General features: G+C 31.0%; 1 protein-coding gene across 3 annotated transcripts in view; it reads left to right on the forward strand.

Moving 5' to 3' along the window:
• LOC139511297 (GTPase-activating Rap/Ran-GAP domain-like protein 3) overlaps positions 1-21665 on the forward strand; it is a 213585-nt gene that overhangs the window by 164081 nt on the left and 27839 nt on the right. For all 3 annotated transcript variants that reach the window (XM_071297920.1, XM_071297921.1, XM_071297922.1), the window contains exons 3-9: positions 11462-11539; positions 16836-16920; positions 17535-17653; positions 18854-18918; positions 19349-19439; positions 20180-20255; positions 21549-21647. In XM_071297920.1, coding sequence (XP_071154021.1) covers positions 11462-11539; positions 16836-16920; positions 17535-17653; positions 18854-18918; positions 19349-19439; positions 20180-20255; positions 21549-21647 — 613 coding nt within the window. The remainder of the gene's footprint in view (positions 1-11461; positions 11540-16835; positions 16921-17534; positions 17654-18853; positions 18919-19348; positions 19440-20179; positions 20256-21548; positions 21648-21665) is intronic.

Consider the following 21665-nt stretch of genomic DNA (forward strand, 5'->3'; position numbering starts at 1 on the left):
ATAAGTTTTCTGAATCTCAACCCTCCTCCTTTAATTTTAGCCAGTATAGAAAAGAAAAACACACAGCAACACGCACAGTGAAACTGAGTTTAAATGATATCTGAGAACGAAGTAAATATAGGTAACATAAATAGCTAAGCAAAGTGACAATGATACATAAATTATCATATGAAAATCAAGCACAATTCCTCCCATTAAGGGTATAATACAAATCATCATAACATATATGAGAAGAACAAACCCCGAATCATGACACAAACTGGTTTTAGAGTAAATGTGTTTATATCCGATGCAAAGACCCTATGAGTGAATCAATATTAATACCAAAATATGCCATTCTTAATGACCTGACAACAGTATATTCCTTCTGAAAAAGTCTGTTTAAAGTTTTGGTTAGCTTTTGAGGTGCATGTCGACGTTTTTGTCTTTTGTAAAGAATATTATCATGAAGTACTGAATGTGAAATACCTGAACGTATAAGATGTCTGCATGTTGATTCATTTTTACAAACGATGTCCTTGTACTGATGATGAAATTAAGTAAATGTTTTGACTAGTTTGTGTAATAAATGTTCAGTAAAGAATACATAGATTTCTTTCGTTAAAATCAAGATCGTTGTTACATACGTATGCGAATCGAATAAGATGAGATATAAAACCACCATAAGATAATGAGAAGGGAAAAAGTAAATAGCTAACAATATGAAAAGACAAATCATCTTTTAACAAAATCTTCGGTATTTAACTTCCTGTTAAAGATATTGATATCAGGAAAGGGCAGTGTTTATTATTATCATAATAACTAATTAGAACTTTTTAAAGTCAGTTCGTTAGGATAAATCTTTAAAGTATGCATACTGAAGTCGTCATTTAATACCAAGTCGTCATTAAATAGAGCCAATAATATACTTACAATTAATGTTATGATGATGAACTAATTATGAATCATTGTAATTTGTAAAACTTTGGATTGATTCCAGGAGTTGTATTCAATACATAATCTGGTCATTGTGATTAGGTACACGATATAATCACTTTGATTTGGTATTTACTCTTTTTAAGAAGAAGACCCAATATTATTTGGTTATAAATATAGGCAACAGTGATTAACTGATTTTCGAATCTGCTTCTGTTCATTTGTAACCGAACCACAATGCGATTCAAAAAGTCAGACTTAATGACCTTAGTGAGACTGTTGTTTTCGGGTGTCTCCAAAGACATGTTTTACTACAGGCCATCACATTTTCAGAAAAGTTTTAAATTCTATTCGACTATATCAGCAAACTGTTTAGCGTCAATCTATTTACATTTACTAGGTGCATATAAATCTTAACAAAATCAATTTTCGGATAATTGTAAACGGGTACGATATAAACATTGTATACAGTTAGATATGCCCAATGCCCTACTGGTTTAACGACTCAACAACTGTTGGACGAATTCGCACCAGATAAAGTTCATACAAAAGACAAGTGTTATCTGTTCTTCAATCAGTATTATACAATTGTAGTACTGTTCTCGAATGCACTACATACATGTTAACTCTGTCACAGTATACATCTGTCCATTATATCATATATCTATTTTTATCTATATCAACTGAATTACAATGGCTGCAAGTATATTGTGATATGTTCCAATGGTTTTTACGAATATATAAAAGTAAAATGACAAAAAATCTGAAAAGAAAAATCAAATCGGCTTGTCCTTTATCAAATGGCTAAATAATAACACAAACACATCAAACAGTTTGAAAACAGCTGTGATATTTCTGACTTGGTACAGGCATTTCTATCTGTTGAAAATGGTGGATAAAACAAGTAATGATATTTGAATTGTTATTCTAATATTTCGTTTACTTGGTACTTCTATTTAATACGAAACCATTCCGTGAAAAAATGGTCAATCCATCGTTTTGACTTCCTAAACAAGAAATATCAGAAATATTATATTTAGCGTTGTAATAAAAGCGCGAGGTTTGGCTAGCCGCAAAACCACGTTCAAATCACCATTATTTCTTAAAATGTCCTGTACCAAGTCAGGAAAATGGCAGTTGTTATTTAATAGTTCGTTTCGTGTGTGTTGAATTGTCGTTTGGGTTTTTTGTTGTACTTCAATGTTTCTGTTGTTTCGTTGTTTCCCTCTTATAGTTGATGTGTTTACCTTCGTTTTAGTTTGTAACCCGGATTTGTTGTCTCTCAATCGATTTATGACTTCCAAACAGTGGTATACTACTGTTGCCTTTATTTACTATATGAATATCTGACTAGTGACACTCAATCGTTCAATGTAACATTTCTCTATAAAACTTCGTTTTTCGACTCTTACTAATTTATGAAGCAGACCATATGTACCCTATCTACTGATGACAAGTCGTTGCAGTATTATTATTATTGATTGCAAAAAACCTTAACCTTTATTGTACTTTTATACAACAACGAAATTGAGCTTGATACAACTTTAAGTTGTAGTATAGTTCTAGTACTTCGAGAGCATATTAAGTCATTAGTTAATACATTAAATAGATATTGTTCTAGAAAGATCTCGTTATTTAAACGAACATGACTTTATTTAATACAGTAGATGATTATTCTGTGTTTACAAACCAGATGCTATTGCAGCAGTAATCGTTTCATGACACGCCAATAAGCACGTTGATTAGGTTTAAACCATTAACCCTCTTTACAAAATACTTCCACATGGAACAGTAAGGAAACTTAATATGAAGACAACGACAATCATATACGAACTAACAGCTTATCGCCTGGATATCAAGGAAATTCTTTTTTTAGTGGTACACATACTTTTAAATGCCTTTCGTTATAGGAAATGTTAACTTGAAATGACTAACAAAACGAACACGTTTTTTTTAAAATGTTTAATACATGTTTGGTAAATGGCCCAGTAACAAGCAAAACCACCAAATTACTGAACTCCGAGGAAAATTCAAAATGGAAAGTCCTTAATCGAATGGAAAAATCAAAAAGATCAAACACATCAAACGAATTGATAACAACTGTCATGTTCCTGACTTGGTACAGGCATTTGTCTGATGCAGAATATGGTGGATTAAACCTGGTTTTAAAACTATTTAAAACTCTCACTTGTATGATCGTTACATCAAATTCTGCTATTCCTAGTTCTCTTACCATTTCCAATCGGATTTTAATTTCCGTGATAAGCACAATCTTTTCAATTAGAAGAACCAATTGGCCACATGAGTTCATCTTTGGGTTTTATTGTGCTTTCAAATTCTATATTTAAACACTGATAATTCAAAATGGAAAGTCCTTAATCGAATGGAAATATCAAAAAGTTCTCACACATCAAACGAACGGATAACAACTGTCATGTTCCTGAATTGGTACAGACATTTTTCTAATGTAGAATATGGTGGATTAAATCTGGTTTTAAAACTATTTAAAACTTTCACTTGTATGACAGTTACATCAAATTCTGCTATTCCTAGTTCTCTTACCATTGCCAATTGGATTTTAATTTCCATGATAAGCACAATCTTTGCAACTAGAAGAACCAATTGGAGCACATAAGTTAATGTTTGGCTTTTAAAATTTTGAAATTTTGAAATTCTATATTTAAACACTGAAAAGCTGCTTCAAAATAATAGGGAGTTATCTTCCCTATACTCTTTACTCAACAATGCAAACTTTGGGTTATCTCTTATCAAAAAAGAATATTTTTGTTCACTCACAGAAATTACATAGCTTACGATTCCTTATACCGTTGAACGATTTTTCTCGAATTATTTAAACAGACCATATATCTGTCATTGGCCGTCTCAGAATCAAATGGGTTATAAGTGTTCATATAACGATAAAATCACGTCATTGGTTGAATTTCCACTGTAGGGTCATTTTATCCAACACGCCGTGTTGCTTTACACTTACGAAAATATTAAACAGAATGCATGAATATAAGTTATGTTCACAAATTGTTGTCAATAAATTGAATTATAGCAATTGTTAAACAAGTAAGAGTTTCAGCTAGCTATAAAACCAGGTTTAACCCACCACTGTATTCTTAAGGAAACGCATGTTTCAATCAGGAATATTTGTTTGATATGCTTGAGCTTTTGATTGTGCTATTCGATAAGGGACTTTAAGATTTAGAAATTCAGTATGTTCGTAATTTTACTTTTTCCTAAATGACGAACCGAGCAATCCTCAAAAGGGACAACCATTAATTGAGAAAATATATATAGGATGTATCATTATATGATAATATTGTTTCAAAAAGATTATTTTCTATTTCCTTTTGTTTCAAAAATACCGAACTATTACATAATAGATAATTCTAAATATGAAATTTGAAAACACTTTAAAATTGGTCTAGACAGATCTAGTACAGGTAAATCATGCACCTGATTGCCTGAAATAATAACAACAAAAAAACTTAACAGGGAAGTTGGATAAGCCACAATGAGGAAACAACTCAAAATCATATTGGACACTACCCAATCATATTCATGATTTTAAACACATTGGTTGATTCTAAATTAAGTTAAAAAAATTTTCAAAGGCAAGTTATATAAGTAAAATTACAGACATGCATATACTAAAAGCTGCACTTGATATAAGTCTGGAAACAAACTGTTTGTTTCTTCCCACAACAAACACAGAATGATATCGGTGTACTACGATTCTGTGATGTGTTTTCCTTAATAATGCAGTGTTTGGTAATGAAAGAATGGAACCTTGTCAATGTTTATCGTCTTTCAAATAAGTTTGTTTTTTAAGGAATTTGGTGTTGATGACAGACATTTAAGTGTTGTTTTGTTTGGATTTAAACTTTATATACAGTCACTGGATAATTTAAAGATACCAAATGAGCAAAATTAACATTGAGCTTATTAGTTCTAAATTTCAGATTAAACTTCTGTTTTGATTATAGTTGCTATCAATATAAAACAAATGTGGAAAAAAAATGGTATGTGGTAAGTGAAATGACTAATATTGCATTTAACTAGGATTTTGTCCCCTCCTAAACAGTAAAATAACAAAAAAACCGAACTCCATGGAAAACGCAAAACGGAAAGTTCATTATCAAATGGCAAAAACAAAAGCTCCAACACATCAAACGAATGGATAACAACTGATTTGAAACTGAAATTTTCTTATGTAGAAATTGGTATATTTAAAATTTATTAATAGCTAGCTAACCTCTCACTTGGGTGACATTTGCGTTAAATGGCACTACATTGATATCAACGTGTGAACAAAACAAACGGACATAATACGTAAAAATGACAAAAACAGAAGTACAGCAGTCAACATTTTGTTACACTCTTAACTATTATAAAAACAAATAAATATGTCAACAAATAAAAATAAAAATGTATCATGTGAATTATTTCAGAATTCAGGGCTTTATTAACACAAATAAACATATGCTCCTTTTACATATAAGCTGAAAGGTTACACAAGCATATAAACAAAAATGAAAGACAAGAATTAAAAAAAGTTTGTTGGCAATGAAATTACCCAATATGTATAAGGATATATGCTAAGATAAAGCATAGCAAGTAATTGATAGAATACATTGTGTATTCAAAGAAAAATAACCATCAAGAAGCTGATGATCCCTCTCATCATGTGAAAACCATTAGATCAAGTTGCATTCGGGTAGTGTGCTCACAACGAGTAATGTTAAACCATTGAAAATCCCTAGTCTGAAGAGTGAATCCTCTTCCACTTAAGCTGAATTTATTTGATCGGATCCCAATTACATTAGGAATTGCCTTATAACATGCATAAATGTGAAACTTCATAAATTTTTTATGCATGTCTCTTATGTTAATTTAGTTATATGAAAATTAGGGAGCGTGTAGTTTTTTGCTTTATTAAAACTTGAATTTACTAATTTATCAAACCTGAGCAGACCCTGTTTAGTGGTAAAAATCTAATGAATCGAATGATTTTAATGCTTAAATCACTGTACTAAAAATTTAAGGCTTGCTAACTGTTTATTTATTTCTTCAATTAAATGTAACAAAATAATTTAATCATGTACTTCCTCATTTTGTTGTGATTCATTAATGACTACTTGAATCTGATTTGTTATTATTAACAGCAGTGGTATCATATGTTACTATCCGATTATAAACTTTTCTTTTCTATATAAAATTTTTCTATTTTTCATTCCAATAAAAATTAACTCCTACTATTTATAACAACGAACATTCCATGTAGATTTTCTCGTTATATATAAAATATTAGTTTGTTCGTCTAATTCATTTGAGATTAGGAAAAGCCTGAAGCAATTAGAATGTCCCACGCATAATTTGTCAACAGGATCTTAATTTGCTAAGATTAAGTATTTGTTGACATTATCTGTAAACCGAACTCAATGTTTTCAACAGTGAAAATTGACCATTACACTGTAAGAAGTATAGTGATTTATATAATTTTACTGTCCATCTAACCTTTAGCATTGTCTGTAATCCGATAGAAAAGATTTAGGACCCATTCCATTAGAAGGACTTTATATCTGTTTTCTAAGCTTATATATACTCTGATGTCATAAGCAATTTCATCTTCTTATTCAATGGTTTTCTTTTTACCATCAATTACATCAACTTATCAACTTATAATCCTTAAAATTAATAACGAAGAAAATCCAAAAGGAATAGTTTGGTTTCGTTTTTGATTATAAAAATATTGTGTTTCTTTTTTGCAATTGCCATTATGAATTCTAATGAAATACAATATTTACATTTCATTGAGCTTCATCCTGTACATGGATGTACGCAAATTTGAATATGGATTATTCTTTAAGCACGCAATTTGAAAAAAAATGCGTAGGATTACATTTCAAGTTATTCCTTTTAAAATGAAATTTTGAAATGATAAAAGAATTAGTAAGGGAATTATGATCACCGTGTATTACGCACTAGATTTGTGGTCACTGTGTATTACGTTTTAGCATGATGAATTCTGTTTATCACGTATAAGAATTGAGGTCAAAGTGATATCAGCTTCCGTGAACACGACACGTATTTTTAGAATGTCATGCACATGGTTCATTGTCGTCAAATATTTCGATACAAAAACAAACATTAATCGTTGCACATTTTGTCATGTTGGGGATTTTTATAGCTTACTTTGCGATATGGCCTTTTCTCAATGTCGAATAGTGAAGTCCATATTTTCATAGGATTTTTGCTATAATAATTGTTCCTGTGTTTTCCTCTTATAGCTGATGTGTTTACCTCTGTTTAAGTTTGTAACCCGAATTTGTTTTCTCTCAATCGATGGATTTTGATTACCGATATACTACTGTTGCCATATTTTTATATCTAAACCAATACTGAACTTACATTTAAAATGTTGGTAACTGTATAGCTCGCTATGTGTTTTGGGTTCTGCTCATTGATGAAAGCCGTTCGGTGACCTATAACTTATAACGTTAACGTTATTTGGTCTGCCGAAAAAGGTGGTCTCATTGAAATTGATACCACATGTTGTGTTTCAAATTGAAAAATAAAATCAAAATTGCATTGAGTTAAATTATACTATACTACTGTACAGCATTACAACAATACCTTGAAACCTGAAAGTGATTTATTGTACATTACATTATATGCTGACACTTTATCAATTAGGATTTAGATTTCCGTTCGAAAGATAAATATTCTATGGCTTTTCTCGAGAAAAAAAAGAGATAAAGCAATATCACCAAACGGGACATAACTGATGCGCCTAATCCATCAGACCTTATCTGTGGGAAAACGAACCCCATAGTTTCTTGGTAATCCTTAATTTTCTCGCGGGGTCTTTCAAGAATGTATGTTATAATGTTATCAACCAAGCGCTAATTCCGAGAACTAATCAGCACTGGTATCGTCCACGTGCTAGTAATGATGTAACTTCTAAATATAAGATTTATGCAACCAAACATTTTTATGTTTTTAAATTCAGCTTAAAATGACTTTTGATAATGCCTGTACTAAGTCAGGTATATGACAAATGTTATCCATTCGTTTGATGTGCATGAGTTTTGATTTTGCTATTTGATTTTCGCTTTGAATTTTTTGAGTTCAGTATTTTTGTGATTTAACTTTTTGCATATCAAATGCAATAAAAAAACAAAAGAGCCAGGTTGCTGATGAAAAAAACAATATCCCCTTACATTACATTAATCAATGGTATTTCATCTTCGGAGAGAACTAGGCTTACTTTAACTTTAAAATTGGCATGCAAATATGAAATTAAGTATTTGTAAGAGCACTGTAGAGATTTGTATATCATGAACAGTGGGTTTCGGACATTATATTTACTTGGTTAATTATAACTACATGACTTTCCATTTTTAGAAAATTGTCTTAGATTCCTGTTGATTCGTTTAAAAATCTTAATGAAGAAAGAAATAAACTATCAACAGGCTAGAGGGAATCGATTTCATCAGATTGTTTCTTTATATAGAAGTCGTTTATGTTTTATTCATTTTGTTTTATGCAGTGTTTTGATTCAGAAGGTTGATAAAAGCTTTGAATTGAAATAAAATCTATTAAAACGAAAATATACTAATTAGTCGTAGATAACATTTTTAATTCCTGTCTGGTGCCGTCAGATTGGCATAATTAATGTTGTTTACCAAACTAAAAGTTATTAATACGGTACAATAATATTTTTATGCAGTATTTAGATGATTATTGTGACGTCAATTTTTACTGAACTAGTACACAATTTCAATTAGGGGCCAGCTGAGGACCACCTCAGGGTTTGGGAATTTCTCGCTGCGTTGAAGACCAAATAGTGACCTTCGACTGGTGTCTTCTTATTAGTTTGGTTGTTGTTTCTTTGATATATTCCCCATTTCCATTCTCAAGTTTAGTATTTATTTCGTTTCATAATCCAACAGCTAAGTCTAAACGTATCGGTATGAGTATGTATTCTGTAAGTATCCACAGCACATCAAGAGTCTGGCTCGACCAGCCATTTGTCTTAAAACTAAAAAAAACTTTAATTCAATAAACTTCATCTGGGAAATAGTCCTATTGCCTCGGGATCAAGAAATTATAACATAGTGTGTGGCTTATAATTAGACAATTTAAATGTCTAGAGATGGTAAGGGTCTTTACTTATTTTTTCTATTGGTTATTAAACTAAAGACTCCAATATTTTGTTCGGAAAACAACTGACGAGAAATTGCACATTAGGTACATCAAATTACTCTAGGTATCAAGAAATTTTGTTTAAATTATATTGCAGAAAAGCAGAAATCTTTTGCTCTCCAAATCATAAGAGGAGTCAAATCTAATTAGCTTTTAAAATACCACAGTCTAACAACCTCTTCTCTAAATAACAGTTTAATAGGCACTTTTAGATGCACAATACGGCGCATATTGTTAATTTAAAGACTGACAAAAACGGTGTGCCGATAAAAGAGAAATAAAGAAAAATTACAATTAGAAAAATCTGATTACATTAACGGTACCAATGTTATATTTCATACAATAATACAACTAGGAGAACACAAGAAGATCGACGTCGGACGTTTGAAATTAGTCTGTTCATTCACGTGTAAATATTTCGCATTTGCGTTCTAATTACGTGCATCAGCTAAATTACTAAAAGCAATAGCTCCTTTGCAAACATGTAAAATATATGCATAGAATATATTTGTTAGGATATGCGGCTACTAATTGAAGTTTGATGTAAATAATTGTTAAAATTTACATTTGATCTTTGTTTTTAAATAAAACATATTGTTGTTTTTTTACAATTTATACTTGTACATTTTCGATGAGAATGTTTGTTGTAGTCGATTTACATCTCGTATTATTTTGGAGTTAATAGCAGATCCAAGCTTTTTTTTTTAAAAGTACAGGTCCAAAACTAAGCAACGTTTAACCATAATGTTGTGCCATTAAATCCGCCTCTGATGTTTGAAAACCTTAGCTTGTTAACATGTAACAGTACAATATCCTATCAGAGACCTGCATAACATATTGTATTTTCTCTGGTCTTACCGTAACGTTTTGTGATACACATATATAATATTACAAATTTATACATTTGAATATGACATCTGTTAGGATGTATATGTGAGGATAAATGAGTAAAGAATGCTTATCAACAGATACTCTAAATCTGTTCTTAACATTTTGTTTTGTCCTAACTTAATTTTATTTATATGAGTACAGGAAGACATTATTTCAATAACACCAGATACACGAAATCTTTCTACGCATTCTGTTTCATCATACATTAACTTTTTGTGAGACGATATCACTTAGACTATACATAGAGATTAATACATGGCCTTTTCCATATCGGCCCGGGTATCATCCCGAGACCCCCATATCAGCCCGAGATATACTTCTGACAATTGTTCTGTGTATAGCAAATTAACAAATAAAACAACTAAAACAGTCAAAAACTTTATATAAAAGTTAAATAATGAATCAAACAAATACACTATAATTGCGCAACAATAATGCTGAGTTCACAAGTAATTCGAATACGATTCGCATTAACTAATTCGAATAAGTTTAATTCGCATTCGAAACATTTTATGTCCTAACGTCATTTAATTCGAATTACAATGCGTCAAATTCGCTTTACTGTCCAAACGACGTTAACTTTTAATTCGTATTCACAAAATCGTATTTCTAATGCGAATTAGATAATTTGAATAAGCCAATTCGAATCAATTCAGTGTGTGAACGCGATTTGCGATTTCGATTCGCATTCGATTCGAATTCAATTCTAGTTAAATGTCCGTGTGAACGAGGCATAACCTCCATATTTATTTTATATTACTATTTCCTATAGAGGCATTTTGAAACATTGGAAATTTGGAAGAGTTATATGATCATTATTAGAGGGTTATAATTGCCTATGTACATTTGCTACTTATAACTATAGACTGAACTGTGCCTATTATTGCTATTTTATACAGTTTTATATGAGTATTAGTATTCTCTAATTGTGTAGACGTTCTTCTCGAGTATAGTATAATAGTAACTTCTAAACAAATTGTGTCAGTCCTATGCAAAATTTTGGTGGTGAAATCCTGAGGACTGACAGTTTTCGCGAACTCTGGGTGATACAGCATGCGATACGGATTTTGCCATGTATTATTGTATATATATGCCATTTAAAACAGTGGCAATATAGGAATACAATGAGACATTATTTCAATATCACCAGAAAATCTTTCTCAACATTTTGTTTTGTCCTATTTTGATGAGTCAACAATACTATATACATTTGTATATGCCATCTTTTTAGAAGTAAATATCGTTCATTTTAAGCTGTTTTATTTGTTGTAGCACAGATCAATGTGATTTGGCATTTCTATAAAGTTCAAAATAGATTGATTGCTACATGTTTGTAGACCTGGTCTTTTCAATCTTTCTAATTATTTTTTTTGTTCCCTCATTGTTATAATCGGTTAGATTTTGCCTGTATTTATCTAATGTGTTGTATTTTTTTCAGTTATATTCTGAAGATGGAGAGGGAACGAACACAGCTGGAAGATTCCGAGTAGAAACTGGTGAACATGATGGAGATGAGGTATGTCCGTCTATTAAACATGTACTCGAGAAGAACGTCTACACAATTAGAGAATACATATACTCATATAAAACTGGATATTAGGAGCATATCTATAATGAGAGAATCTTTGTATTTAGTCAGTAGTGATAGCAACAAAAAAAAAACCCAAAAAATATATGCTATGGGAGTTTTATTTTTTGCTCCGACATATGATTGTTACAAATCAAGATTTTAATGGGTTTTAGTTCCCCGCAGACTTAGCAATTATACAAAGTATTTGTTTAGAACAAAAATGACAACCAGACAGCAACCAAACCCCCAAATAAACCAAACATTCTTGATGATAACACATGGTTTTCTTGTTTTTCTTCGGTAAAAGGCTGTACCAAGTCAGAGATCGATATTTGTTTTCCGTTGGTTGACATTTTGTCAGTTTTTATGGATCTCCTCGTTTTGAATTTACATTGAATTTCAGTATTTTTGTTACTATAATTAAGAATCTTTACAAAATTCTTAGGTAAATAAGGTTGTCCTTTGATTGGTGGATAAAATTCCACTTTCAAAATATTCATACCATATCACCAGTAACTCTGAGGAAATCAGTATACCCCGAGTAAAACATTAACAATTAAATCGTGCACATATTTAGATATTAACTTTAACAGCAAGCGCTTGTATTTAAAACAAAGCATGTTCCATGAAATATTTTTTTTATAGCTGTAATATTTTGAATGGTCAAATCCCATAAGAATAGACCTCATTGTTTTTAAAACAAATCTGAAAGGGTATGCTCTCAATAGCCACAATGACATTCATCTACTTGTTTCATTTATATTAATTGGTCTGCCTTAGGCTATTATACGCGGAAAGTCTTTGAATGATGGTATTATGTGGGTGTTCTATTAAACAAAACACGTTTTGCGATCTATTCAAGTATTTTCTTGATGGTTAAGAGACATTTAGGGAAAAATAACTATTGAATTTAAATAAATTTCTATAGAGAAACATATAACCGATTTTTCAAAAAAAGCGAATTCTCAAGGTCACTCATAAATTGGTAAAATCAAAATTAGTATTCATTAAGATGTGTTAGAAATCATCGCGTTATTAAAAAAATTACTGTGGTTTTAGTTTTAGTTTATTAGAAAAAGACGACAGAATGACAGAATGTATAAATCTACATGTATTTATCTTATGATTATATTGCAATATATCTGCTTGGAAGAATTAGCATGTACACCTTTTCCATGACTAAAACCATCTTGCAGAGAACGACATAAAACGTCATTCACGCATTCGCTAAAATTTGACACTGATATATTTTTGTATCTTAAAATATATCACAAATATTTTGACATGTCAGAATTTCAAAAATACTTTAGAATTTGGAGAATTTCACTTTTATGAATACAAATTTAATTTGCAAGTAGACACGAAGGAAATTTATGGCTATAATAGGAAGTTCCATATGTGAAAACCAATTGTCAACCTGTACAATGTAAACGTTAGGCCTCTGTAGCTGTGTAGGCTAAATAATTCAACAATTGTATCACTAGCCTGTCAACATTGATTGTGAATTCGAAATCCAGTTGTTTTATATTGAGTCACACTTTATGTTTCTTTCCTCTCGCACTTTGAATGTATTCGACAATTTTATTGTCATTCTTATTATTCCTTATCTCTGATTTTCTGATATATCAAAAAATCTAACTTAAACTTAAACTTAAACCTCGATATGTCTCAATAAATGCAAATCTTGAAAAGAAATATTCGACAAAAGCTAACACTCACGCTTGACAAATTCAACAAAGTGCATGTGTGTTATTTTTTAACATATATTTATTTCTATCATCAATTGCTATGAGAATGCATATGACACATGCATTTGTGTCGAAATATTCTTCTCATGTCTTCAAAGATATGAATGCATTCAGAAATATTTTCAGGTTCTCTAATTTATAGTTTGGAAACCCTGTTTTTCATCTGGTACATGTTGCTCAATCTTTAGGTTTTTTTTATGTCGGTTTTGTGTACACGTGTTTGTCTTTATTTTTTTTTTTGCCATGACGTTTTCGGTTTATTTTCGATTGATGAGTTTGAATTAACCTTCACTTTGGTATATTTCGGCTCTCTTAATATGTATGTATAGGAACTATAAATCAACCAACTACGTGATGCATAAATATCCTATGTGAAAAAAAAAATATGTAAAAAATATTTATAGATAATTTTAAAACCACTCAGGAGTCATGTTGTAACTTACTATAGTACATCATTTATGACCATCTAAATTTTAAAGTCACAATATGTCTTGTCTTACGTTCAGCAATATCCGCAGGAAATTTTAAAGACGAAAAATAACATTAACATGCAATGCAATGTCTTACATACATTATTTTATGATCAGCCACATTTAGAAATTATTGTTATGTGAAAAACGAGAGATGTTTACAATTTCGTCGTCGTTTCCTTTAAATAGAAAATATCATTAACAATGATTGAATTGACCTTTTTAAAACGCATCTATTAAAACATTTTTCAGTTTTATTGCTTGTTTTGGGGTTGTTGATTTCCATTAAATTATAAAAAAAGAGCATCACGATGAAACCCGTCAAAGTTCTTCGATATGAAATGTCAAATAGTCGCATTTCGTAAATAAACTTGTTGCCAAAAAAAAAAAAATTAAAAAAAATTAAAAAAATGACTACATGAAAGGAATATAAAATGGTTTTACAAATTCTCTTGATTATTTTACATACATGAATTGCAGCGAAATGTGAAACGAGGATTTATTTTCTTTTGTTAATCGTTTCAAAGATAATAGCTATTCAAAAAATATCTTGATTAGATTGGTAGTACTATAAAGTCACAATTGTTCAACTTTTTTTTTAGTAAAACACAATGTAAGATAATCGGAGCATAATATAAAAAGTAAAATGACAAAAATACTGAACTCCGAGGAAAATTCAAAACGGAAAGTCCTAATCAAATGGCAAAATCAAAAGCTCAACAAACAAAACGAATGGATAACAATTGTCATTTTCTTGACTTGATACAGGCATTTTCTTATGAAGAAAATGGTGGGTTGAACCGGGTTTTAAAGCTAACCAAACCTGTCACTGGTTAGACAGTGGCATCAAATCCAATTATATTGACAACGATATCTAATTCACCCGTTATCGATAACCTTCCAAGTATACCAATAGATTGACGTTGTATATCGTCTTGATATGATAAGCCTAAGCTCAGCAACCCTACAGCTAATCGATGTACTTGGTTCCATTCCAAAGTACATTATTGTTATATAGATATAAAACAATGTAATATGAGTGCCAATAAGACAACTCTCCATCCAAGTCACAATTTATAAAAGTAAGTCACTATAAGTCAAAGTGCGGTCTTCAACACAGAGCCTTGTCTCACACCGAACAGCAAGCTATAAAGGGTCACAAAAATTACTAGTGTAGGACCATTTAAACAGGGAAACCAACGGTCTAATCTATATAAAAAACGAGAAACTAGAATCATGTATAAACCACATCAACAAACGACAACTACCGAACGTCAGATTCCAACGTATGTAGAGTGAAACCAATTCACCTTGTTTATATTAATTAAGAGTTCCTGTCTTTCTGAAGTATACATTACATCTCCTTTTATCAAATGTATACGACAGTTAGACAACACAATGTTTACTATATTGAGTGACCAAAAGAATACCGAAGAATCAATGTAACAATGATAAATTCGAAATACCATGGATAAGCAGGTCTTCAAAATGAGAATGTGTTAAACATGTGTAGGCATTTTGTAAGAATAAGTTTGCTGTTGTTTTGCCACGGGGTATCTTATTTTTCTGACTATTATAAATGTTCACAGTGAAACCTTTAAAGAATTATATAGAATAGCATTTGTACCAGGAAGTGAATAAATAAATAAATGAACTGAATAAAGCATATCGATGTGTGGTAGCTAATTAGAACTTCAACACATTAAAACAAAAAAATTGAAAATTGAAATAAATCGTGTAGGTACAAGCCAGTATTAATGATATTTAAAATTGTGTCTTAATGTCAGAAAATATCAATGTTTTATATGATGCTAAGAAACTGGAAATGTTAAGTCGGCATTTACCGGAACCTTCAACTGCTTCGTGCGGAATACAAACAAAGTTTTCTTAAATTGACGGTTAGACCCTATTTTGAAGTTATACTGCAGCTAAATATGACTACAATTATAGTTACGAAATGTTAACAAAAAAACTATCACTAGATCTAAATTTCTAAACGAACTCCAAATTATGAGGGAAAGTGACGAATCTAGAAATCGACATTACATGAAATACGCCTTTGCTACGTACTTTAGCTGGAAGAAAAAGACGACGGGGAGTGTTCTAGCTTCAGTGTATCTTTTTTCATCTGCTTATGATAATGTTTCAGAAGGAGACGGATGGTCATTTCAACCTATTTAAGAAAAAAAAAAAAGAAAAAAAGTGATAATTATGTACCTGCAAATTAATCTACAATTTTACATAATTACATAATTCTTTTCCGAAATTAGAACGTTGTTATGAAATGTTAAGCACATTGCTCTTGAAAAAACCCAAATCATTCACGAAAACCGCGTAGAAAATCAAATGAAAAAAAAAATGGATGACATTGTATTTGCACAGACAATACCTATATATTTACTTCCCTTAAATTGTTCTCGTCTCTTCTCTTTAGTGACTGTCATAGTATTATCTTCATGTTGTTTCCCCTAAGGAATATAATGTTGATTATAGAATGTTAATGTCTCTATTATGTGTATTCTCTAATCGTCTATACTTGGGGTGATTTTGAGCCTGCTAGAAAAGTACAGACTAACGTTATTTATCTTTTGACTTTTGTGTTGTTGAGTTACTTCTTCATACACGTTATAATCAAACGATTTTAAAAAAAATTCATATCCTGGTCATAAAAGATACTCAAATAAAGAGAAGATATTTCTTAATCAATTTTTAATTTTCTTTATGTTCTATATTTTTAAATAAAATTGAGAAAGGAAATGGTGAATATGTCAAAGCGACAACCACCCGACCATAGAGCAAACAACAAAGTATTTTATATTAAGTACCAAGCCCTGTTAATGTCCAATATATGTTTTTAAACATATATTGTAAGGTACTAAGCTCGATTAATAGACCTATATGTTTTATAAAGGGACGAAGCCGGGTAATAGTCGAATATGTATTTTTAAGGTATCAAGCCGGGTTAATAGTCCTATATGTGTTTTGAAGGTACTAAGTCTGGCTAATAGTCCAATATGTTTTAAGGTACCAAGCCCGGTTAATAGTCCTATACATCTAGAGAATCCAGAATTCCAAACCAGATGGTACTTTAAATATTTTCTAGGAAAACGTAAGTAACCCTCTCTTTTTTATTTTCGTAATTCAATGGCTTCTGTTTGTTTGGAGATTAAAACTTAATATATGTTAAGAAAGTAAAGTAAAGTTCATATCTTAAAAATCAAATTACAAAAATTAATGTTGAAACCATTCAGATGTAATGCCGTTTAATATTTCTGCATTTAGAGAAAAAATGTAACTCTGTTTGTTAAATTGAATTATTTATCTATATTTAAATAATATAACACGTTCCATTAATTATTTAATTGTTTTTCTTGCTATTTTTGTCACATCAAAATTGATATATGGCTTTTTATAGAAATTTGTGCAAGTTTTCTGCATATTTGTTTTTAACAACAGTCTCTTAATGTGATAACATAATTGAAATATGGTTTTATAGAATTTTATGCAATCTTTCTACTTTTTTGTTTTTATAACATTCTAAGTCTGGAACATTTGTTTTCTGTGGCGATGTTTCCTCGCAGGTGATTGCAACGCAGTTGACAATCAACAAAGATAATCAAAATCATACATTCATGCTTAGAGCTAATTTGAAAGATTATTTTCCTTCGGAAATCTCAATTTCCTTGACACAAAATAAGATAACTATAGAAATTGATATTTCAGTTCACCAGAATTATGTGGGCACAGATATTGATCGAGAACCATTCCTACTTTCTGTAGTTGTAACTGATGTTAACAATCACAATGTGCAGCAATATAGAGCTATATTATGGTGCAAAAGTGTAAGTTTGTATGTACTAGAAATTATGGTAGTCTTAATTGACAAGAGGAAAGGAAAGCGGAGTGTTGCATTTATGACACAAAATAAGGAGGGGGAGGACAGGGGGGTACCCTTCTCCCTTCTCCCACCCCTCTTCTCCTTTCTCCTACCCCCGTTCTCCTTTCTCCCATTAGAATAAAACATCTCCTTTTGAGATATTTTTTCTTGAAATATTAGAAAATTTTTTAAAAGGAGAGATATTTTATTTTTTCTCCTTTCTCCAACTTTTTCTCCTTTCTCCTAGCCTTCCTCTCCTTTCTCCTACCCCCTTTCTCCTTTCTCCTAGCCTTCCTCTCCTTTCTCCTACCCCCTTTCTCCTTTCTCCCACCCCCTTTCTCCTTTCTCCTACCCCCTTTCTCCCTGTCTCCCTTACCCCTGTCCTCCCCCTCAATAAGGCTAGGATTTGACCATAACGGTTATAGGAGCAGGCAGGTTCTGAGTATACACATATGTTGTCAAGGTTCTGAGTATACACAAATGTTGTCAATAATGATAATAAGAGAATACGAAGAAAAGAATAAAATGTATATGAAATGTTTAAAAAAAAAGTACATATTTTTTTTCTATAGAAATATTATACATGCCTTTTTTCCTTTTAGATTGCATTGAACTAATTGTGTGAATACTGTCTTAATTATTATAAGATAAAATGAAATAATAAAAAAAAGTTTGAAAAAGGTGATTGAAAACAAGATTGACACTTATTCTGGTTTTATATTGTTATAAGGTTTATTTCTTAAGTCTTTTTAAATGATTTTTTTCCCAGTTTAATATAACTTTGGATATTCAGGGCTGTATACTATGTGTTGATGAGTAAACACGTATGATGCTACAATGACCGATACCATTAGTGCAGCAACTCAATCCTTTAAATTGGCATAATTGATCACTTTATGGTAAAATATAGAAACTTTGCATTACGTTAGTTAAGATGTCAATAAGCATTGTAGGTTATATTTCATAAATTGTTGGTCTGTAGCATGCGCAATAATGGGTTTTAAAGTAACAAAAGACAAGCGCCGTGAAATCGATATCAATTGTTTAACGTTTCAGAATTATGGGATCGAAATTCTTAAAGCTGACTTCACCTGGAAAGGTATGCTCCCCTTTTAACTGTAAAATTTAATTATACACTTATATAAGATTTGTTATATTTTAACAGGGTGCTAAGAAGATATGCTTGCCTTACAATCAAAGTAAACCTCAAACAGTGAAAGGTATTTTAAGGTGCGTCTTGACTGGAAATAGTAAGATAATATACTAAGAATGATTAAATGTGGAAAAATGAAGCCTTCACGCAATCTGTAACAGTTGTATTATTAACTCACTTGTACATGATGTATAATATAGCTTGATAACAAATTATTATAGCTAACGTATATCAAATTTGAATATTGTATTTGACGAAAAGCTGCATAGATTTAATGTTCATTTAGAATTCGCACAAAATAACCAAGAAATTATATACGTCCTTTATAGATGTTTATCCAAAATAAATGAGGAGTTATACTTCTATTCGAAAAAAGCATATACAAAAGTAGATGATTTACGTTCAAGGTGTTCTTATATAAAGTACCATTCATAATTTACTTTTAATAAAGTTATAACGCAGTTAGTTTCCTCTAAAAACGTATTTCAAATATCATTTTCTTTTTAGCCATTTTAATGTCCATAAAACAGAAAGAGGACCAAAAGAAATTTTTGATCCTGAAATTCAGAAAGATTTACTTGTTTTGGAGGAACAAGAGGTTAGTGTTTAAGTAATTTATAGGTAGAAAGTAGAAAATAAGTAATGTATAGGTAAAAATTTAGTTAATTTGAACAGTTGCCCTTTCATGTAAAGTCTGCAGATCATCAAACTTGATTTGTTTCTATTTTGATGTCGTTATGATTTTTGGTTGTTGAATTTTAAGTTTGATGTGATATACATATATATTAAGTTTGGTGCGTTCCAAATTCATGTATTTGGTTTTGATGTTATATATATATGTTATATTTGTTATTCTCGTGGGATTTTGTCTATATGTGTTACATTTTAGTGTTATGTCGTTGTTCTCCTCTTATATTTAATGCGTTTCCCTCGGTTTTAGTTTGTTATCCCGATTTTGTTTTTTGTCCATGGATTTATGAGTTTTGAACAGCGGTATACTACTGTTGCCTTTATTTATAAACTGTAGGATTCGGTAAATTTTAATATGTCTGGTGTGAAAAGTAAAATAACAAAAAACTTAACTCCGAAGAAAATTCAAAACGAAAAGTCCCTAATCAAATGGCAAAACCAAAAGATCAAACACATCAAACAAATGAATAACAATTGTCATAAACCTGACTTGGTACAGATATTTTTGTATGTAGAAAATAGTGGAGTAAACCTGATTTTGAAGCTAGCTAAACCTCCCACCTTTATGCAAGTTATATCAAATTCCATTATAATGACAACGATGTGTGTACAAAACAAACAGACATATACAGTGATATTAAATTGTAGGGTTCGGTGAATTTTAAGTTTGGAGTGATATATGCCAAAGAATCACAGACATGTGATGATGAATTTTATAGCAACGGTAAGGAAGTCATTTTTCTATACTTCTTTTATAATGCTTAATGTGTTTTTTTGCTGTGTTTTACATACACGACATGTTATTAACGCCTATACATACTTAATGTAGCCTGAACAAAAGTTAATGATTAGCAAAAGGATTGATGCATGTAATAAGAAGAATGTGCGTACTTTCAAACGTTAATGAAACTATACTGTCTGACAGACAAATTAATAATGTCTTTGCTAACATTCACCAGATCATTCCGTACAGACTAAAAATAAACTAAAACTAAAATACTCCAGGATAATTGATGGCTGACAATTTTTTATTAATTTTGTTCAATTACGAAATCGTGCAAAACATGTGATCGGATGTTTTAAAAGGATATTTTGTTTGCTTTTATAAATATCAATACTAAAAATACGTTAATGAATTACCAACGAATTTGTCAAGCGAAATTTCCAAAATGGCAGACTAGACCCTTGGTTTTCCCGTTTGAATGGTTTTACACTAGTAATTTTGGGGCCCTTTATAGCTTGTTGTTCGGTATGAGTTAATGCTCAGTGTTGAAGGCCGTACATTGACCTATAATGGTTTACTTTTATAAATTGTTATTTCGATGGAGAGTTGTCTAAAAGAGATGATTTCAGCTGTCCAATTGTGAACTTTCCATTTCTAAGTAGCAACATTCCAGCAGAACCTGCATACGGGGTATATATCTCCCAATTGATACGATATTCCCGTGCTTGCATTTCCTATCATGATTTTCTTGATAGAGGGTTGCTGCTCACAAGGAAGCTATTAAACCAAGAGTTCCAAATGGTGAAGTTGAAATTATCCCTTCATAAATTTTCCGGACGCCATCACGAGTTGGTTGACCGTTATGGAATAACCGTTTCACAAATGATATCGGATATGTTCCTTACTACAATCCCCTTCCCTTTCATGAATGTAACCTACCGAATTAGACTATTTACCGGATTTGTTATCACATAAACAACACGACGGGTGCCACATGTGGAGCAGGATCTGCTTACCCTTCCGGAGCACATGAGATCATCCCTAGTGTTTTGGTGGGGTTCGTGTTGTTTATTCTTTAGTTTTCTATGTTGTGTCATGTGTGCTGTTGTTTGTTTGTCTTTTTCATTTTAGCCATGGCGTTGTCAGTTTGTTTTAGATGAGTTTGACTGTCCCTTTGGTATCTTTCGTCCCTCTTTTGTCTCAATGGCACTCACACTACATCTGCCTATATCTATTGACAAAGTATTACTGAAATATCAAGATAATTTCCTAGTCTTAATCATCTATTTTCAGAACACAACACGAAAGCCTTTAAGAATTTCCTTGAACTTATTGGTGCTACCATTGTTTTAAAAGGATGGGACAAATTTAAAGGTGGCCTTGATGTTAAAGGTAACTATTCATTTGTGG

Source organism: Mytilus edulis, chromosome 2 (genome assembly GCF_963676685.1).
Source record: "Mytilus edulis chromosome 2, xbMytEdul2.2, whole genome shotgun sequence".
Lineage (NCBI taxonomy): Eukaryota > Metazoa > Mollusca > Bivalvia > Mytilida > Mytilidae > Mytilus > Mytilus edulis.